General features: G+C 30.9%; 2 protein-coding genes across 3 annotated transcripts; one reads left to right on the top strand and one right to left on the bottom strand.

Annotated features, from left to right (window-relative positions):
• The first annotated feature begins 9,533 nt into the window (after positions 1-9,533).
• LOC112696895 (U-box domain-containing protein 34) lies at positions 9,534-13,825 on the top strand. 2 transcript variants are annotated; one of them, XM_025749830.2, is made up of 9 exons: positions 9,534-9,901; positions 10,091-10,212; positions 10,323-10,438; positions 10,794-10,921; positions 11,013-11,266; positions 11,378-11,479; positions 11,702-12,130; positions 12,478-13,230; positions 13,323-13,825. In XM_025749830.2, the coding sequence occupies exons 1-9, from the start codon at positions 9,718-9,720 to the stop codon at positions 13,512-13,514; spliced, it is 2,280 nt and encodes a 759-aa protein (XP_025605615.1). In that variant the 5' UTR covers positions 9,534-9,717; the 3' UTR covers positions 13,515-13,825. The 2 variants fall into 2 exon arrangements, with proteins under 2 accessions (XP_025605615.1, XP_025605623.1); XM_025749838.3 differs by having other exon boundaries at positions 9,672-9,901; positions 10,065-10,212.
• Positions 13,826-14,089: 264 nt separating this feature from the next.
• On the bottom strand, positions 14,090-16,539 carry LOC112696908 (uncharacterized). The gene is made up of 5 exons (XM_025749847.3): positions 16,180-16,539; positions 15,287-15,458; positions 15,102-15,185; positions 14,798-15,001; positions 14,090-14,417 (listed from the first exon to the last, which is right to left on the bottom strand). The coding sequence occupies exons 1-5, from the start codon at positions 16,228-16,230 to the stop codon at positions 14,323-14,325; spliced, it is 606 nt and encodes a 201-aa protein (XP_025605632.1). The 5' UTR covers positions 16,231-16,539; the 3' UTR covers positions 14,090-14,322.
• Positions 16,540-22,182: the final 5,643 nt, after the last annotated feature.

Below are 22,182 nucleotides of genomic sequence, written 5' to 3'. Positions count from 1 at the left end.
GGTGTCCGGTTCAAGACATGAACAACAGTACTCAAAGCTTCACCCCAAAAAGATTTTGCCAATCCAGATTGTGACAACAAGCACCTAACTCTTTCAACCAGTGTTCTGTTCATCCTTTCAGCCAAGCCATTCAACTGAGGAGTCTTTGGAGGAGTCTTCTGATGTCTTATACCATGCTCTTTACAATAAGCATCAAATGGACCTGAGTACTCACCACCATTGTCAGTACGAATGCATTTCAACTTCTTCCCAGTTTCTCTTTCAACAGAAGCTTGAAATTGCTTGAACACATTCAAAACTTGATCTTTGGTCTTCAAAGTGTAAACCCATAATTTCCTGGAATGATCATCAATAAAGGTTACAAAATAGATAGACCCTCCAAGTGTTCTTGTCTTCATCGGCCCACATACATCAGAATGCACCAAATCAAGTATCTCCGGCTTCCTTGAAGGTGGATGGCTCTTAAAAGAGACCCTGTTTTGTTTTCCAGCAAAACAATGATTGCACTTTTGCAAAGCAACCTTACAACCAGATAAAAGATTCCTCTTGGATAACATATTCATACCCTTCTCACTCATATGACATAATCTCTTATGCCATAAATCAGTTTCATCAACAAACTCAGCAGCATTAACAACATCTTTCACAATCTTTGCTTGAGTTAAATAAAGAGTAGAGTGTCTTGTACCTCTAGCAACAACCATGGAACCCTTGGTGAGCTTCCAGCTATCACGAGAAAATGAGCTATCCAAGTCTTCATCACACAACTTACCAACAGAAAGTAAGTTCAACCGAATATCCGGAACATGCTTCACATGCTTCAAAGTCAACTTGGTACCGTTGAAGGTTTCTAAGCAAACCTGTCCAACACCAGCACATTTTGCAACACCTTGATGAGCCATTTTCACATCACCAAAATCACCAGGAGTATAGGACGTAAACAAATCCCTCCTAGATGTAACATGAATAGAAGCACCGCTATCAATCACCCAACTAGTGCTATTATCAACAAGGTTAACAGATTCAAACTCCTCAACAACAAGAAAATCATCATGAGTTACATTAACCTTGTCTTCCTTGTTACCATCATCTTTATTTGTGCTCTTGTCTTTACTTGCCTTGGCTTTCTCCTTCTTTAGCTGCCAACAAAATCTCTTCACATGTCCCTTTTGACCACAATGATGACATTCAATATTCTTATACTTTCCTCGAGACTTGCTTCTGCTTTGATCTCTACCTTTAGGACCTCGACTTTTGCTTCTCCCCCTAGACTCAGAAACAAGAACATCTGAATGTGTAGTCGATGTACCTTGTGACTTTCTTCTCATCTCTTCATTCAAAACACTGCTCTTGGCAAGATCCATAGAGATTACACCATCAGGAGCAGAATTGGACAATGACATTCTGAGAATTTCCCACGAGTCTGGTAAGGAGCCAAGAAGTAACAATCCTTAAACCTCTTCATCAAACTTGATGCCCATGGAAGATAACTGATTCATAATTCCTTGGAAATTATTCAAGTGATCTGTCATTGATGTCCCATCTGTATACTTCAAAGCCAACAACTGCTTGATCAAAAACATCTTGTTATTCCCAGTTTTCCGAGCATACAACTGTTCAAGCTTAATCCAAAGGGTTCGAGCATGTGTCTCTCCAATAATATGGTTCAACACATTATCGTCAACCCACTGCCTAATATATCCACAGACTTGTCTATGCAACAAAGTCCAATCATCATCAGACTTATCATTAGGCTTCTCTGTACCAAAAACTGGTTGATGAAAATTTTTGACATAAAGCAAATCTTCCATCTTTGACTTCCACAAATCATAATTAGGACCATTAAGAGTGATCATCCTACTAGTATTAGTATTAGCTTCCATTGTTCACAGAATCACAAGCCCAGAAAAATACCAACAAGCTCTGATACCAGTATGAAAGAGCCTAGCAGCGGAAACGACAACAATGTCCAACACAAGAACAATATGGAAGCACTCACAACACAATATGGCAGCAACTATAACAAGCAAATATAGCAAGTAAAGCAATAACAAGAACACACCGAGATTTTAACGTGGAAAACCCCCTCAACGTGAGAGGTAAAAACCACGGGTCGTCCAGACCAATGAAATAGCTTCACTATAATCAAATGAGGTACAAGAGAGTCTCAAACAAAGCATAAAAAATGTGCAAATAACCAGCCAAAACATCAATGCACCAAAGCTCACAAATAATAGGCAAGAAGATGAAATATACCCAAAAAACAGAGCTGATGTCGAAGCCAATTTATCCCTCTGCAGACCTCCAATTAAAATCTTCACCGTTCAGAATGAAGAACAAGATGTGAAGAATCTACAGTCCAAATTTCACGTCGATCCAACGGTGAAAGAATGAGAAACTGCCGTTCCAAAATTGCTGCTCTGTGTAAAACCGGAAAACCTAATTTCTCTCTTGCGAAACCAATTTCTCCTACTGCAAACCTCCAATCAACATCTCCACCGATCAGAATGAAGAACAAGATGATAAGAACACGCAGTTTAAATTTCAAGCCGATCCAACGGTGAACAACTGAGAAACTGCCATTTGAAATTTACTGCTTTGGGCAAAAACGGGAATTCTGTTTTTCCCTCTTCTCTCTCACTTGGTGGCTATTCTCTCTCTCTCAAAAAACCTCAAAAAACTGAATTAGGGTTGTGACACTAGGGTGAAAGAATACACCCCCAAAATGTTGGGCTTGGGCCTCACAAAGGAGAGAAAAATCCAACACTTTTATGTATAGTGAATGAGCATCTTTTTGCCAACAAGAAAAGAACAAGATGACGATGCACTGAATTGAGTGATTTTTGAGCTTCAAGAGGTAATGTGAAATTATTTTCTTTTCCTTTTATTGTCATTTGGTTCTGGACTTCTGGTGCTTCTTTGTTTTTATGATGCTCTCAGTTCATGCTTAAGAGCTTGGTCGGAGATGGTTTTATTAATCACCCTTGTTACTTCTTATCATGTGTGTCTCGTTTATTTTTGTAATTTTACCCTCCCATATCTTACATCCTTTCATATAAGGAAAATCAAAATTTTCAATAATTGAGTTTGTATTGTAGTTAGTAAATACTTTTATGAAATGTAAAATTATGTATTTTGCTTGTACATTTTCATTTATTATGGAAAGTGACTTAACATGTTGGTTGATGAAATGCATCTTTTGAACCGAAGATAGAAGATAGAGTAGTAGTACAAGGAAATGATCAGCTTGAAATGTTAAAATACCAATCTTTCTCTCTTATTTTCAGATAAAAGATTATTTTGACGATGATAAAGAATATTTAGATAAGTACGAGTAGGATTATTTATTTTACTTTGAATATTTTGTATTATTAGTAGATTATAATATAAAAGAATATAAATCTGAGTTTAGTTATTTATGTTGTCTTCAATCTTTATGTTAAAAAATTATTTATTATTTTAATAAAATTGTAAATTTATTATCTAATATTTAGTATAAATTGTATTTTTATATTTAAAAATTTATTTGTCTTATTATCTAATATTTATTATAAATTCTATTTCTATATTTAAAATTTTTTTATATTAATTATCTACTAATTTTGCATTAATTCTAGTATTTGCAATATTCATTCATTCATAATGAAATTCACGTTGCTCTCTTTTTCAGATCTCATTCTCTTTTCTCTCTCATCAAGAGCTTAACACTTGAATTTCTTTAAAAGAGTGATTGCATTCTGTTATCTAGATGTAATTTTTTTTATAATGAAAGCATATAAAAAATATATAGGGTATAAGGTGCAATAACTCAACAAATATTTTTTAAAAGAGTTCTTATTCTTTTTAAAATAAATTATTACCTAAGATTATTTTTTTTGTATCAATAGTAGATGTAAATTTATTTTTTTTAATATTTTTAGAATGAGAGTACATAAAGAATACATAATATATAAGGTATTAATAACTCAATGACAGCTAGGGAGTCTCGCTTCAGCTGCGGCGGCCTCGCCCTTCATGACGGCTGCCATTTGACTTGGCATTCAGGTAAGGAGATAAAAATTGTTTAGCCACGGCATGTTATTTGTATTAAATCCACCACCTTAAAAGTTTATAAAAAAGTTTAAAATTTAAAATTCTGTAAGTTTATTTTGTTTTTTTGTGTATATATATAGTTATCTTTACGTGTTTTCTCGATTTTATTACATACTCCTACAATTTTATTATGATATCTAAGTTTCTAGTAGCTCTGTTGGTCATACAAGATTAAAATAATCAATTGAACCATTCAACTTTGCTCTTCTAATATTTCACCTTCACCTACTATGGATGATGTCAACCCCTCTCAAAATTCAATTAGTCTCTTTTACATACATCCAAGTAAGAACCTAAAAATAATTACCAAAAACATATGGATTCTTTACCGGCACAATTTCTCTTCCCTCTTCTGATGACCCTTTGTTCTCTATTTAGGAGAGATGTAACAATCTTGTCCTCTCCTAGTTCTTTTGTTTTTTGTCACCATCCATAATTTAGAGTGTAATTTACTTCTTTAATGCCTCTTCTCTTCACCGTCGTGAGAAGTTTTCATATACTAACCTTTTTTGCATTGTCGAATTCCAAGAGAAAATATATGAATTAAAGCAAGGCTCTTTGTTTTTACTTACTTCTACACAACACTCAAAACTTTATGAAAAGAAATGGAAAACTCTCCTACATTACTTATTTAAAAATTGTGTATGTTTTTTTTTTTGACTAAAAATTGTGTATGTTTGACATCCATTTCATCCTAATAAAAATATTTTATTTTTGAATTTATCTCTCACTTATCTTAAAATATATATTAAAATTATTAATTAAAATTTTAATACTCATTTGCATAGATGCGACAAAATCTAAAATTAATTTGTATTAACATTTATGCGTCGGAAAAAGAGAAGTAAAAATAAACAAAAAAACAAAAAAATATTGAAAAGAGGAATGGACTTTAGTAAAGACTTAAATGACACGTATTAAAAAATATTAATTAGCATTATTTTTGCTTCACATGGATTTCAGAACTCACCAGTCACCACTATTTCTTTAAAAATTGTGGCTGACATCAATTTCATCATAATAAAAGTATTTTATTTTTTAATTTATCTATCTCTTATCTTAAAAATACATATTAAAATTATAAATTAAAACTCTAAAATTCATTTGGATAGATGCAACAAAATATAAAAGTAATTTGTACTAACATTCATGTTTTGGAAAAAGAGAAGTAAAAGTTAAAAGAAAAGAAAAATATTGAAGAGAGGAATGAATTTGTTAGAAACGAATAAAGACCTAAATAGCTCGTATTAATAAGTATCGACTAGCATTATTTTTGTGTTCGTATGGGTTTTAGTACTCACCAGTCATCACTACTTTTTTAAAAATTGTACCTGTCATTAATTTTATCATAATAAAAACATTTTATTTTTAATTTATCAAACACTTATCTTAAAAATACATATTCAAATTATAATTTAAAATTCTAAAATTCGTTTGCATAGATGCAACAAAATCTAAAAGTAATTTGTACTAACATTCATGTTTTGAAAAAAAAAAAGTAAAAGTTAAAAGAACAAACAAAAAATATTGAAGAGAGGAATGAATTCGAGAGAATCGAGTTAAGACTTAAATGGCACGTATTAAGAAGTATCAATTAGCATTTTTTTGCGTTCACATGAATTTTAGTGCTCATCAGTCATCACTACTTTAAAAATTGGGCCTGACATCAATTTCATCATAATAAAAATATTTTATTTTTTAATTTATCTATTTCTTATCTTAAAAATACATATTAAAAATATAAATTAAAATTCTAAAATTCGTTGGTATAGATACAACAAAATCTAAAAATAATTTGTACTAACATTCATATTTTGGGAGAAGAGAAGTAAAAGTTAAAAGAAAAGAAAATATATCGAAGAGAGAAATTAAATAGATTTGCTCCGAGTAAAAACCTAAATTGCACGTATTAAGAAGTATCGACTAGCATTGTTGTTGCGTTAACATAGATTTTAGTGCTCACTAATCACCACTACTTTTCTGAAAATTGTTTCTGACATTAATTTCATGGTAATAAAAATATTTTATTTTTTAATTTTTTTGTTACTTATCTCAAAAATACATATTAAAATTATAAATTAAAATTCTAAAACTTGTTTATATAGATGCAACAAAATCTAAAAGTAATTTGTACTAACATTCATGTTTTGGAAATAGATAAATAAAAATTGAAAGAAAAAAAAATATTAAAGAGAGGAATAAATTTGCTCGAAGCGACCAAAAACCTAAATGATACGTATTAAGAAGTATCGATTAACACTATTATTTCTGCATTCACATAAATTTCGACACTCACCTATTATCACTACTTTTTTAAAAAAAGACATTTTCAATATCTTTATTAAAGTAATTTCCAAAATAAAATACTCCTACTGCAATCGCCAGCACTAAGTATAGCGGATTGGGTTGCATTAACGGGAAAGCATAAAGCGGATTAGGTTGCACTAATTATATATCAATTCTGTTAGATAATTAATAAGAATCTAATTAACAATAAATTAATAAATATTATTGAATTACACTATATATTAATTAATTATTATTAATTATAATTATTTAAAATTAACTAATTAAAAATTATTTACCTATATTTTTTCATTATATATATAGATTCGTTATGAATAATAATGGTGAGGTGTTGCGATGGCGCTAGATATTTTTGGATTGAGAATCTTGTGCTTTGAGGAGTATTATTGCATTTAAGCTCCCCTTTATTTCCGATCCAGACCGATCATGAATTTTACTGCTACTTGTGCTAAATGTGTAAACCTTGTACGTAGTTAAATATTGCAATTAAGTTGCTTGTGACATTTGTTTCTTGTATTGAATTACCAGAAATGTATAACTACTATTCTTGTCCATAATGTTTTTGTATACTTTCACTTTTGGTAAGAAAAGTGATGGAAAAGAAATAAAAATAAATAAATAAAAATTTTATGTTTTAAATTATAAAATGAAGATGTACAAACAGATGTACTTAAAAAGATGATATACTCTACTATTAATATTGGGGAAAATTTTTAAGTATATTATCGTATCGGTGTTTCAGTGATTTTTAACTATTGATCTTAATTATAAAAAATATATATAATATATATAATTAAGATCAACCATTAAAAATTACTAATATACCAGACGGTACACTTAAAAATCTTCCCTAATAATAGTTATAGGCTTGGAGTTTTCTACTTTCTAGTGTTTTTTTTTTCTCATGCTAGTGGTTGTACACTTACATCGTTGGTGATGAATCCGAATGTATAGGAGAATATTAGAGGATCGATTTTTTTTAATATAAAAAAAGTAATTAATACTAATTTAAATATAAGATTAGAAAAATAAAAATATTAATCTGCTAGCATTGACGTATTTATGCATATTATTAGAAAATATATAAATTTATCCTATTTCCTTTATGATTGGACTAATGTGTTACCCATAAGCAAAAATTAAAATCTGGTGACATTTTATTCTTCTTATAATTTTTTTTTCTTTTTATTTTAGATAAATACTCTTTTTGGTCCTTGACATTTTTTTCGTGAGATATATTACATCTTAATCATCTTTAAATCTCAACTAGGTCCATCACTTATCAGTAAAATTGGACAAATTGACCCTTGCAACTAGTTGACAATGGATTGCCTATTTGATGTATCAAGTGGAGTATAATGTATCAATACCAAGTGCTAGATGTCAACTCCAAATAATTATTGGGACTGAAAAATCCTTTCACTTCTTCCTCCTCCTCTTCCTCTCCGTCTTCTTCCTCCTCCTCCTCTTTTTTCTTTTTTTTAGACCTATTATCATTACTATCTATCTCCACAATTTTAAAACTCTTTCTGCATTAACCTTGACAATATCATAAAACTAGTAAAGTTTAATTACTCTGTAAGTTCCTATAGTTTCACCAAATTTTTAATTAGGTCTCTATATTTTTTTCTTTTAATTGAGTCCTTACACTGCTTTGATTTTGTAATTAAGTCCTTCCTAGTATAAACAATATTAGAGTTAACTGAATATTTTTTTCGCAAATTGAATGTATTATAATTAAAAACTTAATTGAATGTTCAACCACATGTATTTTGGTAAAAATATTATGTTAATTTTAACATTTTTAACATAAAAAAGACGTAATTACAAAATTAAAAGTAGTGTAGGGACTAAATTGAAAGGAAAACAAGTATAAAAACCTAACTAAAAATTTGGTGAAACTTTAGGGACCAACAGAGTAATTAAATCAACTAGTAATTCATATATTATTAAGAATTTAACACACACTTTGTATATACAAGAAGACAATAATTGAAGAATTGGGGGCAACCAAAAGGCCTCGGCGACGAACTTTAATGTCTCACCAGATGCCATGTGGGGCTCTTATAGCGCTTGCGGAGGACGAGACAGGGCAAAAGGCTTTGGACAGCGTACCAGTCAGGGGAGGGAGTTGTTAGCAATGACAGCTTAAAGGACGGTGAGGACAACGAGGATCTTAGTGACGCCGAAAAGATTTGGAGTGAGTTATTGAGGGAGGTTGGGTGAGGATGAGAAGGAAAAGAAGAGAAGGAAGAGGGAACCACGGTGGTAGTGACTGTTGGTGGCAAAACAGAGGAAGAAGATGGTGGTTCTAGAGATGACACGATGGAAAAAGAACAAGAGAAAAAAAGGAAAAGAAAAGGAAGAAGAAAAGAGAGGTTGGTTTGGCAATGGTGATGCCATGGTGATGGTTGTGAATGTGAAGCTTGATGACGATGGTGATGGAGATAATGGTGACTGGTCGAATAGAAAGAAGAAGAGGAGAAGAAAGAAAAAAAAAAAGAAGAGAAGAGAAAAGAGGGGTTTTGTTTGTTATTTTTTTTTATTTGCGAGGAAGAATTTTTAAGTCTTTATAAACATTTAAAGTTAACACCTAATACTTGACATTGACACATCATACTTCATCTGACGGGCAATTTATTGCCTGCACGAATTGATTTGTCTAATTTTATTGATGGGTAAATTTGATTAAGGTTTAAGAATAATTAAGGTGCGATATGTCTCACGACAAAAAAAAAAGAACAAGAATCGAAAACAGTATTTACTATTTTTTTTTTCAGACTTAGTTCTTCTTCTTTTCTTTTCCTCCAAAGACACCAATAAATTGTTGGGTCTAATGGGCTGAGGATCATTGGCGGACTGGAATATCCATTGGACTTTATTTCCTAGCACCGTGCATCCTACTAACAAATGCATGGCATGAAATTGAGGGAAATATTTATTCAACCAACTTAAAAGATTACCAATTTAATAATAATTGTTTATGTAAAAATTCAGATACAATTAAAAATTATTAAATAACTTAATATATTTAATTAAATTATTATCTAAGATATTTATGTATCAATTTCACAATAATACATGCGCTTTTCCACATTTCTTTTATTAATAACAAAAGGGTGCTTATCCAGGACGTGTAAAGTGTGAATATAACAGAAAACGGTAAATTGAAACTAAAGAAGTGGTTCAATGAGTGAGAAACGTGGACCAATTAAATTCAAGTCTTGCTTTGACCAAGAGCATAACATAATTTGACCAAAACAATAACAAACAAGATAATAATCATAATACATATTTCCATTTTCCATTTCTCCTCCGATGTCAAGCTTCGCCGTCGCCGGTGCTGAAATGAGATCGGTTGCTGTCGCCGTCAGTGGAAGCTCCGGCTGCGCCAGGGGAAGCAGGCGAGCCGTGCAATGGGCGGCGGAGAATCTAGTGCCTCAAGCCGATAGGTTCATCTTAGTCCACGTCATCCCTAGAGTCACTTCAATTCCAACGCCATGTATGTGCTTCCTTCACTTTTCGCTTTTGGATTCTTCAGCCGTTGATTAGTGCTGTTCACTGCAATTGATACAATTTTCAAAATTTTAGCTAAAAAAAGGTTGAAGATTTTTGTATTCTAATTTTATTTTTTTGAATTTGATAACTGAATTACTGAAAACAAGGATGGGTGGTGTTTTGGAATTCCCAGCTGGAGAGTGTGTTCCGATTTCGGAAGCAGATTCGGATGTCTTAGCAGCTTATGTGCAGGATGTGAAGCAAAAATCTGAAGAAATCTTCGTTCCATTCAAAGAACTATGCAAATCAAGCAGGGTAAGTTACTCTGTTTGTTTTCGGTTTTTGTTTTAATGTTGTTTTAAATTCACTTTGACATTGAGAAAGTTATTATGTGACCGAAACCAAATTAAACTGGAATCTTGCAGATGGAAACCTTGCTACTAGAAGATGACAATCCTGCAGATGCACTTCTAAGCTTTATCTCTGAATCTGGCATCCAGATACTAGTGATGGGTCCTGACTCCTCAAATTTTATTACAAGGCATGTACTATACATATGTGTTCTAAATATTCAGGGTTGAAAAACCAGATGTGTTAATTCTTCGGTTTTCTTCTTGTTAGTACCCTCTTGATAATTTTGCAGTATCTTATTGTGTCTATTAAAGACAGGTTTCATAAATTTTGCTACTAGATAATATATCTTGAATGGAACTTATAATTTATAAATATGAATTAGCTTTATTCTATAATAGATCAACTGGATTTTTAAATTCTTGTAGGTTGCATCTTTTCTAGTTGAGTTATTGCAATCAGTAGTTTGACAACCAAAATCTTTTCCTGGATAAACGAGATTAAAGTAACTTCTTCATCTTTTTTTTTTCTGGCCCTTATCCCAGAAAATTGAAAGGACCAGGGATATCAGCGACCGTTCTAAGAAGTGCTCCTGACAGCTGTGATGTATATCTTGTAGCTAGAGATAAAATTATGTCGAAGTTAGCTGATTCTTCATCTTTTAATTCTCAAGGTATGATAGAAATATTTCATTTTAAGATCTTTGTGTCATTCTTTATTGAAGAATTTGTTAGTTTCTCATTATCATATTTTTCTTCCAACAGAGAGTAGTTCAAGGTATTCTGTGAATTCTCAAGAAAATAAAGGGGAAAGTGGTGTAGGGATTTGCAGAGAAATGTCCGGAATTAATACTCCAATTCTAAAAAATTTTCGATTTTTATCGATATCAGACCGTAGTTATATTGGTCTACAAACATCCAGTCGCAGGAGCTCATTTGATAATTCTAGCAGTGGTGATGATTTTGAAGCTATTAGCCTCCACTCATTCGACTATGTAACTTCTGCGCAACGTGAACAGGTAATTTCCTCTCTTGCTAGCAGATGAATGATTTGTGATTTACCGGGAATTGTTAGATTTCGCAGTTCTCACATGAGAGCAGTGATGTTCACATGATGTGTATTTATGCAGTTAGCAATGCAAGAAGAAGTGGATCGGCTACAGCTGGAGTTGCAGAATACTATTGCTATGTACAAACAAGTCTGTGAAGACCTAGCTCATGTTCGAAACAAGGTGAGATGATAATATTTATTTTTCTTTGTTTATAGTTTGAAATCCTCTCTAGCTCTGCTCAATCTTTAATCATTTCTAATTTCCAACTTCAATGCCTAAGCTGGTGCCAACAAAAGGTATCACTGAATATAACTTGGTGAAAGAAAATGCAAGGTTTTACCTTCAAACATAGGGTACTAATTGTTAAGTATCTTATGTTTACATCCATGCCTTCACTTGCAGACCCTTCTACTTTCTTCTGAATCTCTTGAAGAAGCTAAAAGAGTACATGCTTCCCTTGAAAACGAGCAGACTTTGAGAAAAGTTGCTGCTGAAGAGAAAGAGAAGTATTTAAAAGTTATGAAGGAACTTGAGGAGGCAAAAAACGTGCTTGCCAAAGAGTCGTATGAAAGACAGATTGCTGAACTTGATGTCCTTAAAGAATCCATAGAAAAAAAGAGAATAGTGGATACATTGATCTCACATGACAAGAGATACAGAATTTACACCATGGATGAAATCAAGGAAGCAACAAATTTCTTCTCTGAGGACTTGGTAATTGGTGAAGGAGGGTATGGGAAAGTTTACAAGTGCACTCTGGATCACACACCAGTAGCAGTAAAGGTTCTCCATCCAGATGCAATCAACAAGAAAGAGGAGTTTCTGAAAGAGGTTTCCCTTGTTCTTTAGTTCTTCCTTTTTAAGTTGTTTATATTAGAAGAGTTTTAATACAAATCAAATTCTTTACTAAATTGTTATTCCATCTAACCCAGTTCTTCACACTTTTTAAAGGTTTAAACTGTGAACATCGCATTAGCAATCCAAGTATCCAAAAGCCCTCGTTTGATTCTTGCTGATAAATTATTCAAAAGTTTCAAGCTCGTAGCTTTTGACCCATTATTTTTCATTAAATTGTCTTGAACAGTAGTAGTTTTTAACGCATTAAATGAATGTAATACTTGTATGCTGCAATTAAAGAAATATAAGTCGTTCATATTATTCTCTCCCATTTCTTGAAGGTTGAGATTCTTAGTCAACTACACCATCCAAACATGGTTTTGTTACTTGGAGCTTGTCCTGATACCGGTTGCCTTGTTTATGAATACATGGACAATGGAAGTCTAGAAGACTATATTTTCAAGAGAAATGAGAAACAGCCTCTTCCTTGGTTTACTCGATTCCATATTGTTTTTGAGATGGCCTGTGGGCTCTCATTCTTACACAACACAAAGCCAGAGCCTATTGTTCATCGAGATATCAAACCTGGCAATATCCTGTTAGACAGGAATTATGTGAGCAAAATTGCGGACGTAGGGCTGGCTAAACTCCTTTCAGATGTCGTGCCTGACAATGTCACAGAGTACAGAGAATCCATGCTTGCCGGTACTCTCCATTACATGGATCCAGAGTATCAGAGGACTGGCACAGTCCGTACAAAATCAGATGTATATGCTTTTGGACTTATAACTCTTCAGCTGATTACTTCTCGCCACGCGCGTGGACTCATTTTGGCTGCTGAAGATGCAGTTATGAAGGGCTCCCTTGGTGATATTTTAGATAAATCAGCTGGTGATTGGCCTCTCAATGAGACATTGGAATTGGCCCAAATTGCCCTTAAATGTGTTGCACTTAGATGCAGGGATAGACCAGATCTTGACACTGAAGTTCTTCCACAGCTTGAAAGACTTTCTGTTGTGGCAGATGCAGGTGCAAGGATAGGAAGAAGAAAGAGTATACACACACCAAGCCAGTATTATTGTCCAATCCTTCAGGTAAAAGAACTTCACTTATCTGATGAACATATATGTTTAGAGTGTTGATATTTGTATGTAGATATACATTATCCTTCTTGGTTGTAACGCAGGAAATAATGGATGATCCGCACGTGGCTGCGGATGGTTTCACCTATGAGTACAGAGCAATCAAAGCATGGCTTAGCAGACACAACGTTTCACCGGTGACAAAGCATAAACTCAGAAATTCTATGTTGATTCCGAACCATACTTTACGTTCTGCCATTCAAGAGTGGAAGTCAGGAGTGTCCTCATTTGATTAGAAAACATATATGACTTTTACTTGCTGCATTGAAACCGTTAGTTAGCATTTGAATTGCACAAAGGGTTTATATAACATTTTTTGGAATTTAGGTAAAGCATTTTTTCCCTATACAAAAAAATTGTAAATAAACTTTCCTTGCCCCATTGGATTATAGTGTACATAGTTCAAATCAATATAGAGATGTGTTGGACAAGATGCAGATTTATGATGCATAAAATATTATGATATTTGTAATTATCGTGACATTTTCCCATTATGCTACCATCGACAAAATATAACAATCATAAGATAATGGACTGTTATTTCGTATTTGTTTAATGTAATATGATTTCAATATTACTAGGAACAAGTTTGTTATTTCATTGCCATTTTAAAATTTATAGTATAATATCATTTTAAAAGTTTGTTTTTGGATAAGATATGTAAACATAAACCAATTTACCATAAATCAAAATCAAGTAAGAATTTATCCTTTTTTATTATCAGCAATCCAAACACAACCTTCAATTTTACTTCTTAAAATCATTTTCTCCTGTGTGTGCGTATCTATATATATCATCCTCTCTGATGCTCTGAGTGAAAAATCACTGCTCAATCTTGTTACTTTCAACACTGCCTTTCATTACATTTTGCTGGTATAAGCCAATATCATCTCTTTTGAGTTGGCACTTGGAAATAAGAAAAGTTATATCAAGCAGTACTCTGCTAGCTGCTAGTGCCACTGCATATATACAATAATCTGTACATTTATTTCTGCTTTCTGGTGACTAGAAGGTATAGAAATAGCAAATGGTACCCCAAAACCTTCAGCCTTCAACTTGTGTAAACTCAAGAGCATTTGCATCAGGGTCGCGTGCAAAGATTGCCGGTCTTCCGGATTTGCTAAGTGTGTATGGAATACCTATAAAATAAAAAGAATTTAATTTTAGCACACTATCAATCACACATCAACAAAAAAATCTCATATCCACTACTTGAATTGTCATACGAACAGAAGGATTTGATTGAATAATAATGTAAAGACTCAGCGTATCAAAATTAAATTCAAATAAGAAAGCGAAGGTTAAATATGGAGCATATCTTTGGTAATTCTTGATGTAAATATGATTGAGAAGTCATTACGGTGTTGTTTGATCTATATAGTTGGCCCCCATTAGTGGGATAAGACTTAGTTATTCTTATTGATCTCTTTTGGAATTTTACCATTTCAAAAGCTCCAAATCATAGTGAACTATGATGAAGTATGAGCATTTAAAATTTAAGCAAGGAACAAAGGAATACCAGCTTTATCAAAGATTGCTTTCAGCTTGAGAACATCCCGGATTGCAATACACGTGTGACGATCTCGCCCTCCATGTTCTGCCCGTCCAGTTAACGGGTCAGGGTTTGGAAGCTCCATCAAGTGAATCATCTCAGAGCCTACCCACAACCAAGCACCCCTATATGGAAGCTTATCATGTGGCCTTGCTTCATTTATTTCGAGGCCTAAATTTCATTGAATCTAGTTATTCAAAAACTTCTTTCTTGCTACACAGGTACATATATACAACACATTTTAGTGTGAAATAATCAAGAGATGGCATACCTAGAATGTTTTGGTAAAAGTCAAGGGATCTTTCTAGGTTTTCACATAAAATTCCAACATGGTGAATGCTAACAACACCATAATCTGAAAAGCAGCAACAAAATAAATATTAAGGGGGGAAAAGACAGATAGGCAAAAACAACCCTTAAACATGAAAATAAAGCTGAAAATGAAAAGTAACATACTGTTCTCGTCTTTGTTAGTAGCAACTGATTCTTTGTCAAGTACATCTCCTCCAACGCTCATCTGAGCTTTTATCGTCATGTTAGGAACATGGCATCTCCCATTTCTCACGTTAGCATGACAAGAGTTGGATTGAATTTTAGTGGTCATGGGTGAAAAGCTGGCATAATTCAACTGGAACAAAAGAGAGTCAATAAAGCATGTTACATGACATACAGAGCCAAGGCTGAAGGCTCACTCATAAGAAATTGCTGCAATTACAAGCTAAAGTTGTATTTGACAAGTTCACTTCCAATCTACTTGGGAGTAAACCTCCTTTCATGATCCATTCATTGATGCCTTATTTATTTTACCAATCTGATTGGGAAACACCAACCAAAACATGTGTTCTTTTTTTTTTATCTTTTCCTCAAACAGATAATTGAAAGTTACAAAATTACCGCCATTCACTTTTTCACCTCGTTTTTTTTTTTTTTATGACAACCATGACTACTACGAAGAACAGAGAAGACAATAAACATCAAAGCATGTCATAAGGACCTAAAAACTCAAGCTTTCATGATATTATTTGAGTATCTCCACATACAACGAAATCCAAAATGATCAGATTCCGATTCTTACATAGTAATCTATTTCCTGATTTTCCTAAACTTGGAACGTTAAATTAAAATAGCTAAACAACATGAGTAACTTAGCATTATAAGAATCCAATTCGCATCTTATAATAGAGCTCCTCAATTAGGGCACAAAACACACAAACTAAAAACCCCTTTGTACCAATTTATTAGATAAAGCAATTCTACAACTCGAGGCCACATTGCTAAAATCCCAATAAGGGTACAACAAGCAACATAACTAAACTCCGAAAACAAATAAATAAATAAATAAAAATCACCTTTTGCTGCAGAGGAGAGACAAAGGAAGGTGCTTTGAGAAGGGACGCCATGGCAGAACAAGTGAACAACAACTGAAGCTAGTGTGGCCTATGATTCTGTGAATGTTCGGGGATATTGAGGAACGAGTGGACACAGTGCCCTCCTTGCTTTCTGGGGCTCACAAATTTCCAGAGTGAAAATTGAAGAACAGTAAACACCAGCCACTGATTTCGGGTTTGGGGCACAATTATAAAATCAAAACATTACAGGTACTTTTTCATAAATTAGTAAAAATACTTCCTTTTTCAATAAAATAAAATATGCTGACGTTGGATGACGTAGGCAATGATGACAACAGCATTGGGAATTTGGGATAGATCATTTTTCTTTCAAACCGCGGTTTGAACTTTGAAGACATTCACTCATGATGAGCATGCATGTGATTACGATTATTTATTACAATTATTATAAGGTCAAAATTCAGCTCCAGATTCTTAAACATTTGAACGCTGATTTTTTTTATATGAAAAATATATTGGTATTTTTTTTAGAAATGGAATTATTTAGTATAATTACAGATAGGTGAATTTTATACTTGAGAAGTCAATATGTAGGGAATGTGTTGTAATATATGAGGAATATGTTGGAGACGTGGCAGTATTTTGGCCAACACGTGAGAAGCGTGTTAAACACGCTGTAGCATATTAGTCAACACGTGAGAAACGTATTGAATGACCTCTGTAATACTGTAATACATTTCAAATATTAATATTCAACTAAAATACCATTTCTATTTTTATATTAAAAATAATTTTTGACATTTGAATGTTTTTTTTTTGGATGTTCAAACATTTGAAGATTTATTTATTTGCTAGTAATATAATGCTACCGACCACTTACTTCCTAGTTCCTACTACTAATAGACCTAAAGTTTGATTTTCTTCTTGGTTCTCACATATGAGAAAATCATTCACACTTGACATAATATATCATAGTACCAAAATAAAATATTCAAAAGATTTTAGTTGTTGAAGCTTGAAATAGTCTTTTGACTGCAACAAATTTTAAATTAAAGTATGAAGGCTTAAATAGTTTTTTTTTCCCTAAAAATTTGCCACTTTTAGCTTTGTTGTTTGTAAAAGAAAAAGTTAAAACAAATTTGAGTTAGGTTCAAATATTTCTAAAATTATTTTGTTGAAGTTCCTTCCTACATTATTTAGTTTGGTTTTCAAGGCCTTTAATATATTTTGATACTTTGATTTAAGTAATTTATTATAGTTTTCAAGTATTTTTAATATGTACATTTATTTTTATTATATATAACGAAGATATAAAGGGTGGGCGTTAAAGAGAATTGATGTATAATTTTTTTAAATATTCTTCATCATATATAATTTATACAAAAATATTTTATTAACTTATAACCCATGACATTTGGTTTCAGCATAATATTTTTACCATCTTGACTAATTTCAATTTTATTATCATTATCCACATTTAGCACATAAAAAGATGGATAGTAGTATCTATTAATTCATTAATATATAGAATGAAAATTATCTTTTGTATCGAAGCCACTAAATTTAATCAGATTAAAGTTTAATTTGTATAAACAGTTTAATTGATTTTTTTTTAAGTTTAAATAATAAATAAGATAAAACACACAATTAAATTAAGTCTAATTCAATATTACATAATTTACCCAAATAAAAAAATATTATATAAATTTTCCTAATCACCTCTTTATATAAGTTATGTTAGAATATAATTAGGATCAATTAGAATCAATTAGTATTATTTAGTACATTTGAATATTTATTATAGGAGATTATGTCTTTATTATTACGATTCTCTTAGTACCTATAAATACCCTTTCATATTGTATCATTCCAGACAACTTGAACAGATAACTTGAATACACTCAATAATACACAAATCTTTTTTCCAGTTTAGTCTCTTGTTTCTAACATGATATCAGAGCCATGGTATCCTCCTTGAAGAGGATAGGTTATTTTTCTTGCGGTGAAATCACCGTAGTCTTTGTATTTTTTTTTTCTCAATGACATTCTTCTCTCTCTTTTGTCACTCCTTTACTGTTTTTTCACCTCATCGACTAGCCTATTTTTTCTGTTTTGTATTTTTTTCGAGTCGAATGATCAAACACCATTGTCATCCGTTGTTTACCTATTCTCGTGAAGAAATCATATAGTTTTCGCTCTCTTTTGGCAGTTTTGTCTCCGTTCTCTCGTGACAGTTCTGTTTGTATTCTCTCATGGCAGTTCCGTCTGCCTTCTCTCGTGGCAGTTTCGTCTGCAATCTCTTGTGGCAGTTCCATCTGCGTTCTCTCGAGGTAGTACCGTCAGCGTTTTCTCGTGGCAATTCCGTCTGCCTTTTCTTGTGACAGTTTTGTCTGCGTGTTTCCTTGTGGCAATTCTGCGTTTCCCTCAGATAGCGGCAATTCCATCTACGCAGACAAGCGGCAGTTCCGTCTACGCTTCCTTCAGACAAGCTGCAGTTCCGTCTGCGCTTCTTTCTGACAGTTTCGTCTGCACCCGTTTTATCAATTTATGCAGTTTTTTTCTCTTTATTTCGTTGTTTTAAATAAGTTTCAAACTCAAGTTGTCACTTGAGTTTGAGGGGGGATGTTAGAATATAATTAGTATTATTTAGTACATCTGAATATTTATTATAGGAGATTACGTCCTTATTATTACGATTCTCTTAGTACCTATAAACAGTGGCGGAACCAGAAATTTTATAAGAGGGGGGCCAATTAAATATAAAATATAACAAAAAATTAACAAAATATGATTTGTAGCATATATATCAAAAAAGTAATTATATTATATAAAAGTCAATGTTCAACTACATACTAAAACTTTATGGTCCAAACTTTATGTATGCTCTACGAATTTCATCTTGTTGATTGATAGGATAATTCCAAATTTGCGGACACTTTCCGGGATCACGCATCAATGTATCAGTATTAACTTGATCTATTTCAGTCCTTGCTATTTTGGAAGCAGGGGGTTGAATATCTTGCTCAACAAGTTGTGTCACAGGTTGTTCAATAATATTTTGAACATTACTCAAAGAATCTGAAGCTGAATTTTGTTCATCATATATTCTCTCTTTTCTCTTGAAAAATGAGTGAATTGTTTTCATCTTTGACATTTTTAACTTAACTTGAACTATCTAACAAAAAAAAAACAAAAATAATTGCATATATATTATTTTCTTAAAAAAAAATATTAAACCTATTGAGCAATAACAAATAATTTTAGAAACACAAATATATAATAACCAAAAATAAAGTTATTGATTTACCTGATTATTTTTTGTTCCAAGTCTCACAAAAAAATAATTCTATTGAGTTTTGTCCTCACTTCAATCTTTGAACACTGTCCATTATAAAAAAAATAAATTAATTATTTTAAATAAATAATGTAAATAATACTTGACATTGTCATTAACTTAAAAAAAATTGAAATATACCTCTTTGAATCTTTGTTGTGCATTCAATGGTTAATATTTTGTTGTTCACTTCTCTTCAATGGTTTTTCTTCATATGTCTTGTTTTGGTATGGAAAGAAAATTAAAATGAGAAGAGTAGAAGACCAAAAGTTTAGGAATCACTAAAAGAGAGAGAAAAGTGACGCTATGCCTATGATAGTTTGAAATAAATATTTGAAAAATGTACTAGGGTTACTTTAATTAATAGTATGGGCTTGGGCTAGTATAATAGAACCATTTTTATTAATTATTAGAATGAGCTATTTGTTAACAAGAACAACAATAATTCAAATATCCAATACATAGTGCAGTTTTTAGTTATTTTAATTTATAAAATTTTGTAACTTATATTTTTTTTAATATTATATATAAAAAAATTTAATATTATTAATTATTACTATTTACTATTTTTTTTTAAAAAATTTGGGGGGGACCATGGCCACCTTAGGTCCCCCCGTGGATCCGCCACTGCCTATAAATACCCTTTCATATTGTATCATTTCAGACAACTTGAACAGACAACTTGAATACATTCAATAATACACAAATCTTTTCTCCAGTTTAGTCTCTTGTTTCTAACAAGTTATATTAGATTTAGCTCTTTATGTAAATCTAATCATCCTATTTCGATTTATGTATACATACTGTCCTAATACATCTAATCAGAACTCATATACTATCTAAATATATTTCTCGACAAAAATTTTTTGAATTTTTCTTAACAAGGATAACAAAATACAAGTTCTACCATTAAAGTTTAAATTTTCATTTTAATAATTAAACAAATATTTTAGAATGAAATAATTTCTCCAACAACTTTATTTTGGTCTACATTCAAATAAACAAAGTTTCTATCTAAAAGAAACAAAAAATGCAATCAAACAAAGACAAAGGTGAGAAACGATAGGAAAATCAACGTCCAAAGGGATTAAAGTTGTTATATTTATTTCTCTTACTAGAATAAAATTCTTTTTTTTTTAAGTAAAAAATAATCAAAATAAGAAAATACATAAATCAAAATAATTAAAATAATAAAAAATATAATTAAATATAATCAGCCTATTTTGATTTATGCATACATGCATGCTATTCTAATAAATCTAATCATCCTATTTTAATTTATGCATGCATATTGTCCTAATAAATCTAATCACTTTATTTTGATTTACTAGGAGTATAGGACAGCATATAATCATATATGCTTGCATAAATCGAAATAGATTTATTAGATTTATATAAAGAACTAAATCTAATCTGACTCATTCGATTTACATAAAGAGGTGATTGAAAAAATTCATGTAATATTTTTTTATTTGAATAAATTGTATAATATTGAGTTAGGTTTGATTTAATGATGAATTTTACATTTATTTTATATTTTGATTTTTAGTCCTAAAAATATTTATTTAAAAAAAATAAAAAAAATTTATTATAAAAAAGTTATTTTTAATCTTTTTATAAATATTTAAATAATTTTTTAAAAAATTATAATTTAATTTAAAAAATTACATCAAATATTAATATTATAATTTTTTATAAATTAAAAATTAAAAAAATTATTTATAAACCTATTCAAATTGGTCATAAATATGAGTGAACTGATTTAATTCGGTCAATCCATTGAACCTCACTCCTTTATAAGCTTTTATGAACCATTTCAAAATAGGTAATTAAGTATAGTAGGAAACTATAATACATTTGAATCATGAAAGTTGTTGCTTACACAGAATTTCTAACCATTAGACTATGATTAATTGTTTGTTTTTTGTATCATATTAAAATATACACACCTGTATCTAAACGACTAAAAATACAACTTAACGACTTTATACCATTTTTCTAAAATAATCTTTATATTATTAATATTATTATTATACAAAATTAATTTAGTTACTATTTGTTTACTAAAATAATAAATATATAGGTAATTTTGGTATTTCGTCAATATAATTATAACATCATTAATAAACGATATTATATTTTGTACATAATTTTTTTAGGAAATTATTATAAAAATTAAATATCATAATGAATGGATAATATAAAAATTTAATTTTGATGTAGTGATAATATAAAATGTTTTATATAATTATATAATTATAATTATTTTCTTAGATTATATTCACATCATTAATATAAAATATAATTATTTTTATTAATATATCAAAATTAAATTATTTCTAATATAAAAGTGAAGGATAAATTATAAAATTATAATCAAAACATTGAAAACTGATCATATAAAATACCCATAAGCTAGATGATATTGTTTTCATAATAGAAAAACCTTAATGGCAAATTATGTTTTCTTTTCTAAAAAGCAAGTTAGTATAGGGTTTAACTATTTTGCTGGTCTTTATAATTTCTTAAAGTTTTTAATTAGGTTTTTATATTTTTTATTTGAATTTCTGTATCAACTTTTTTTATTAGATCTTTTTTTATAGTAATTGATTTAATTATATAAAAATTCTATTAAAAAATGGTATAAAAATCCAAATAAAAAAACACAA

The sequence above is a fragment of the Arachis hypogaea genome, chromosome 1 (assembly GCF_003086295.3).
Source record: "Arachis hypogaea cultivar Tifrunner chromosome 1, arahy.Tifrunner.gnm2.J5K5, whole genome shotgun sequence".
Lineage (NCBI taxonomy): Eukaryota > Viridiplantae > Streptophyta > Magnoliopsida > Fabales > Fabaceae > Arachis > Arachis hypogaea.
The sequence above is the reverse complement of the archived record's forward strand: the minus strand, read 5'-3'. Positions and strand labels throughout refer to the sequence as shown.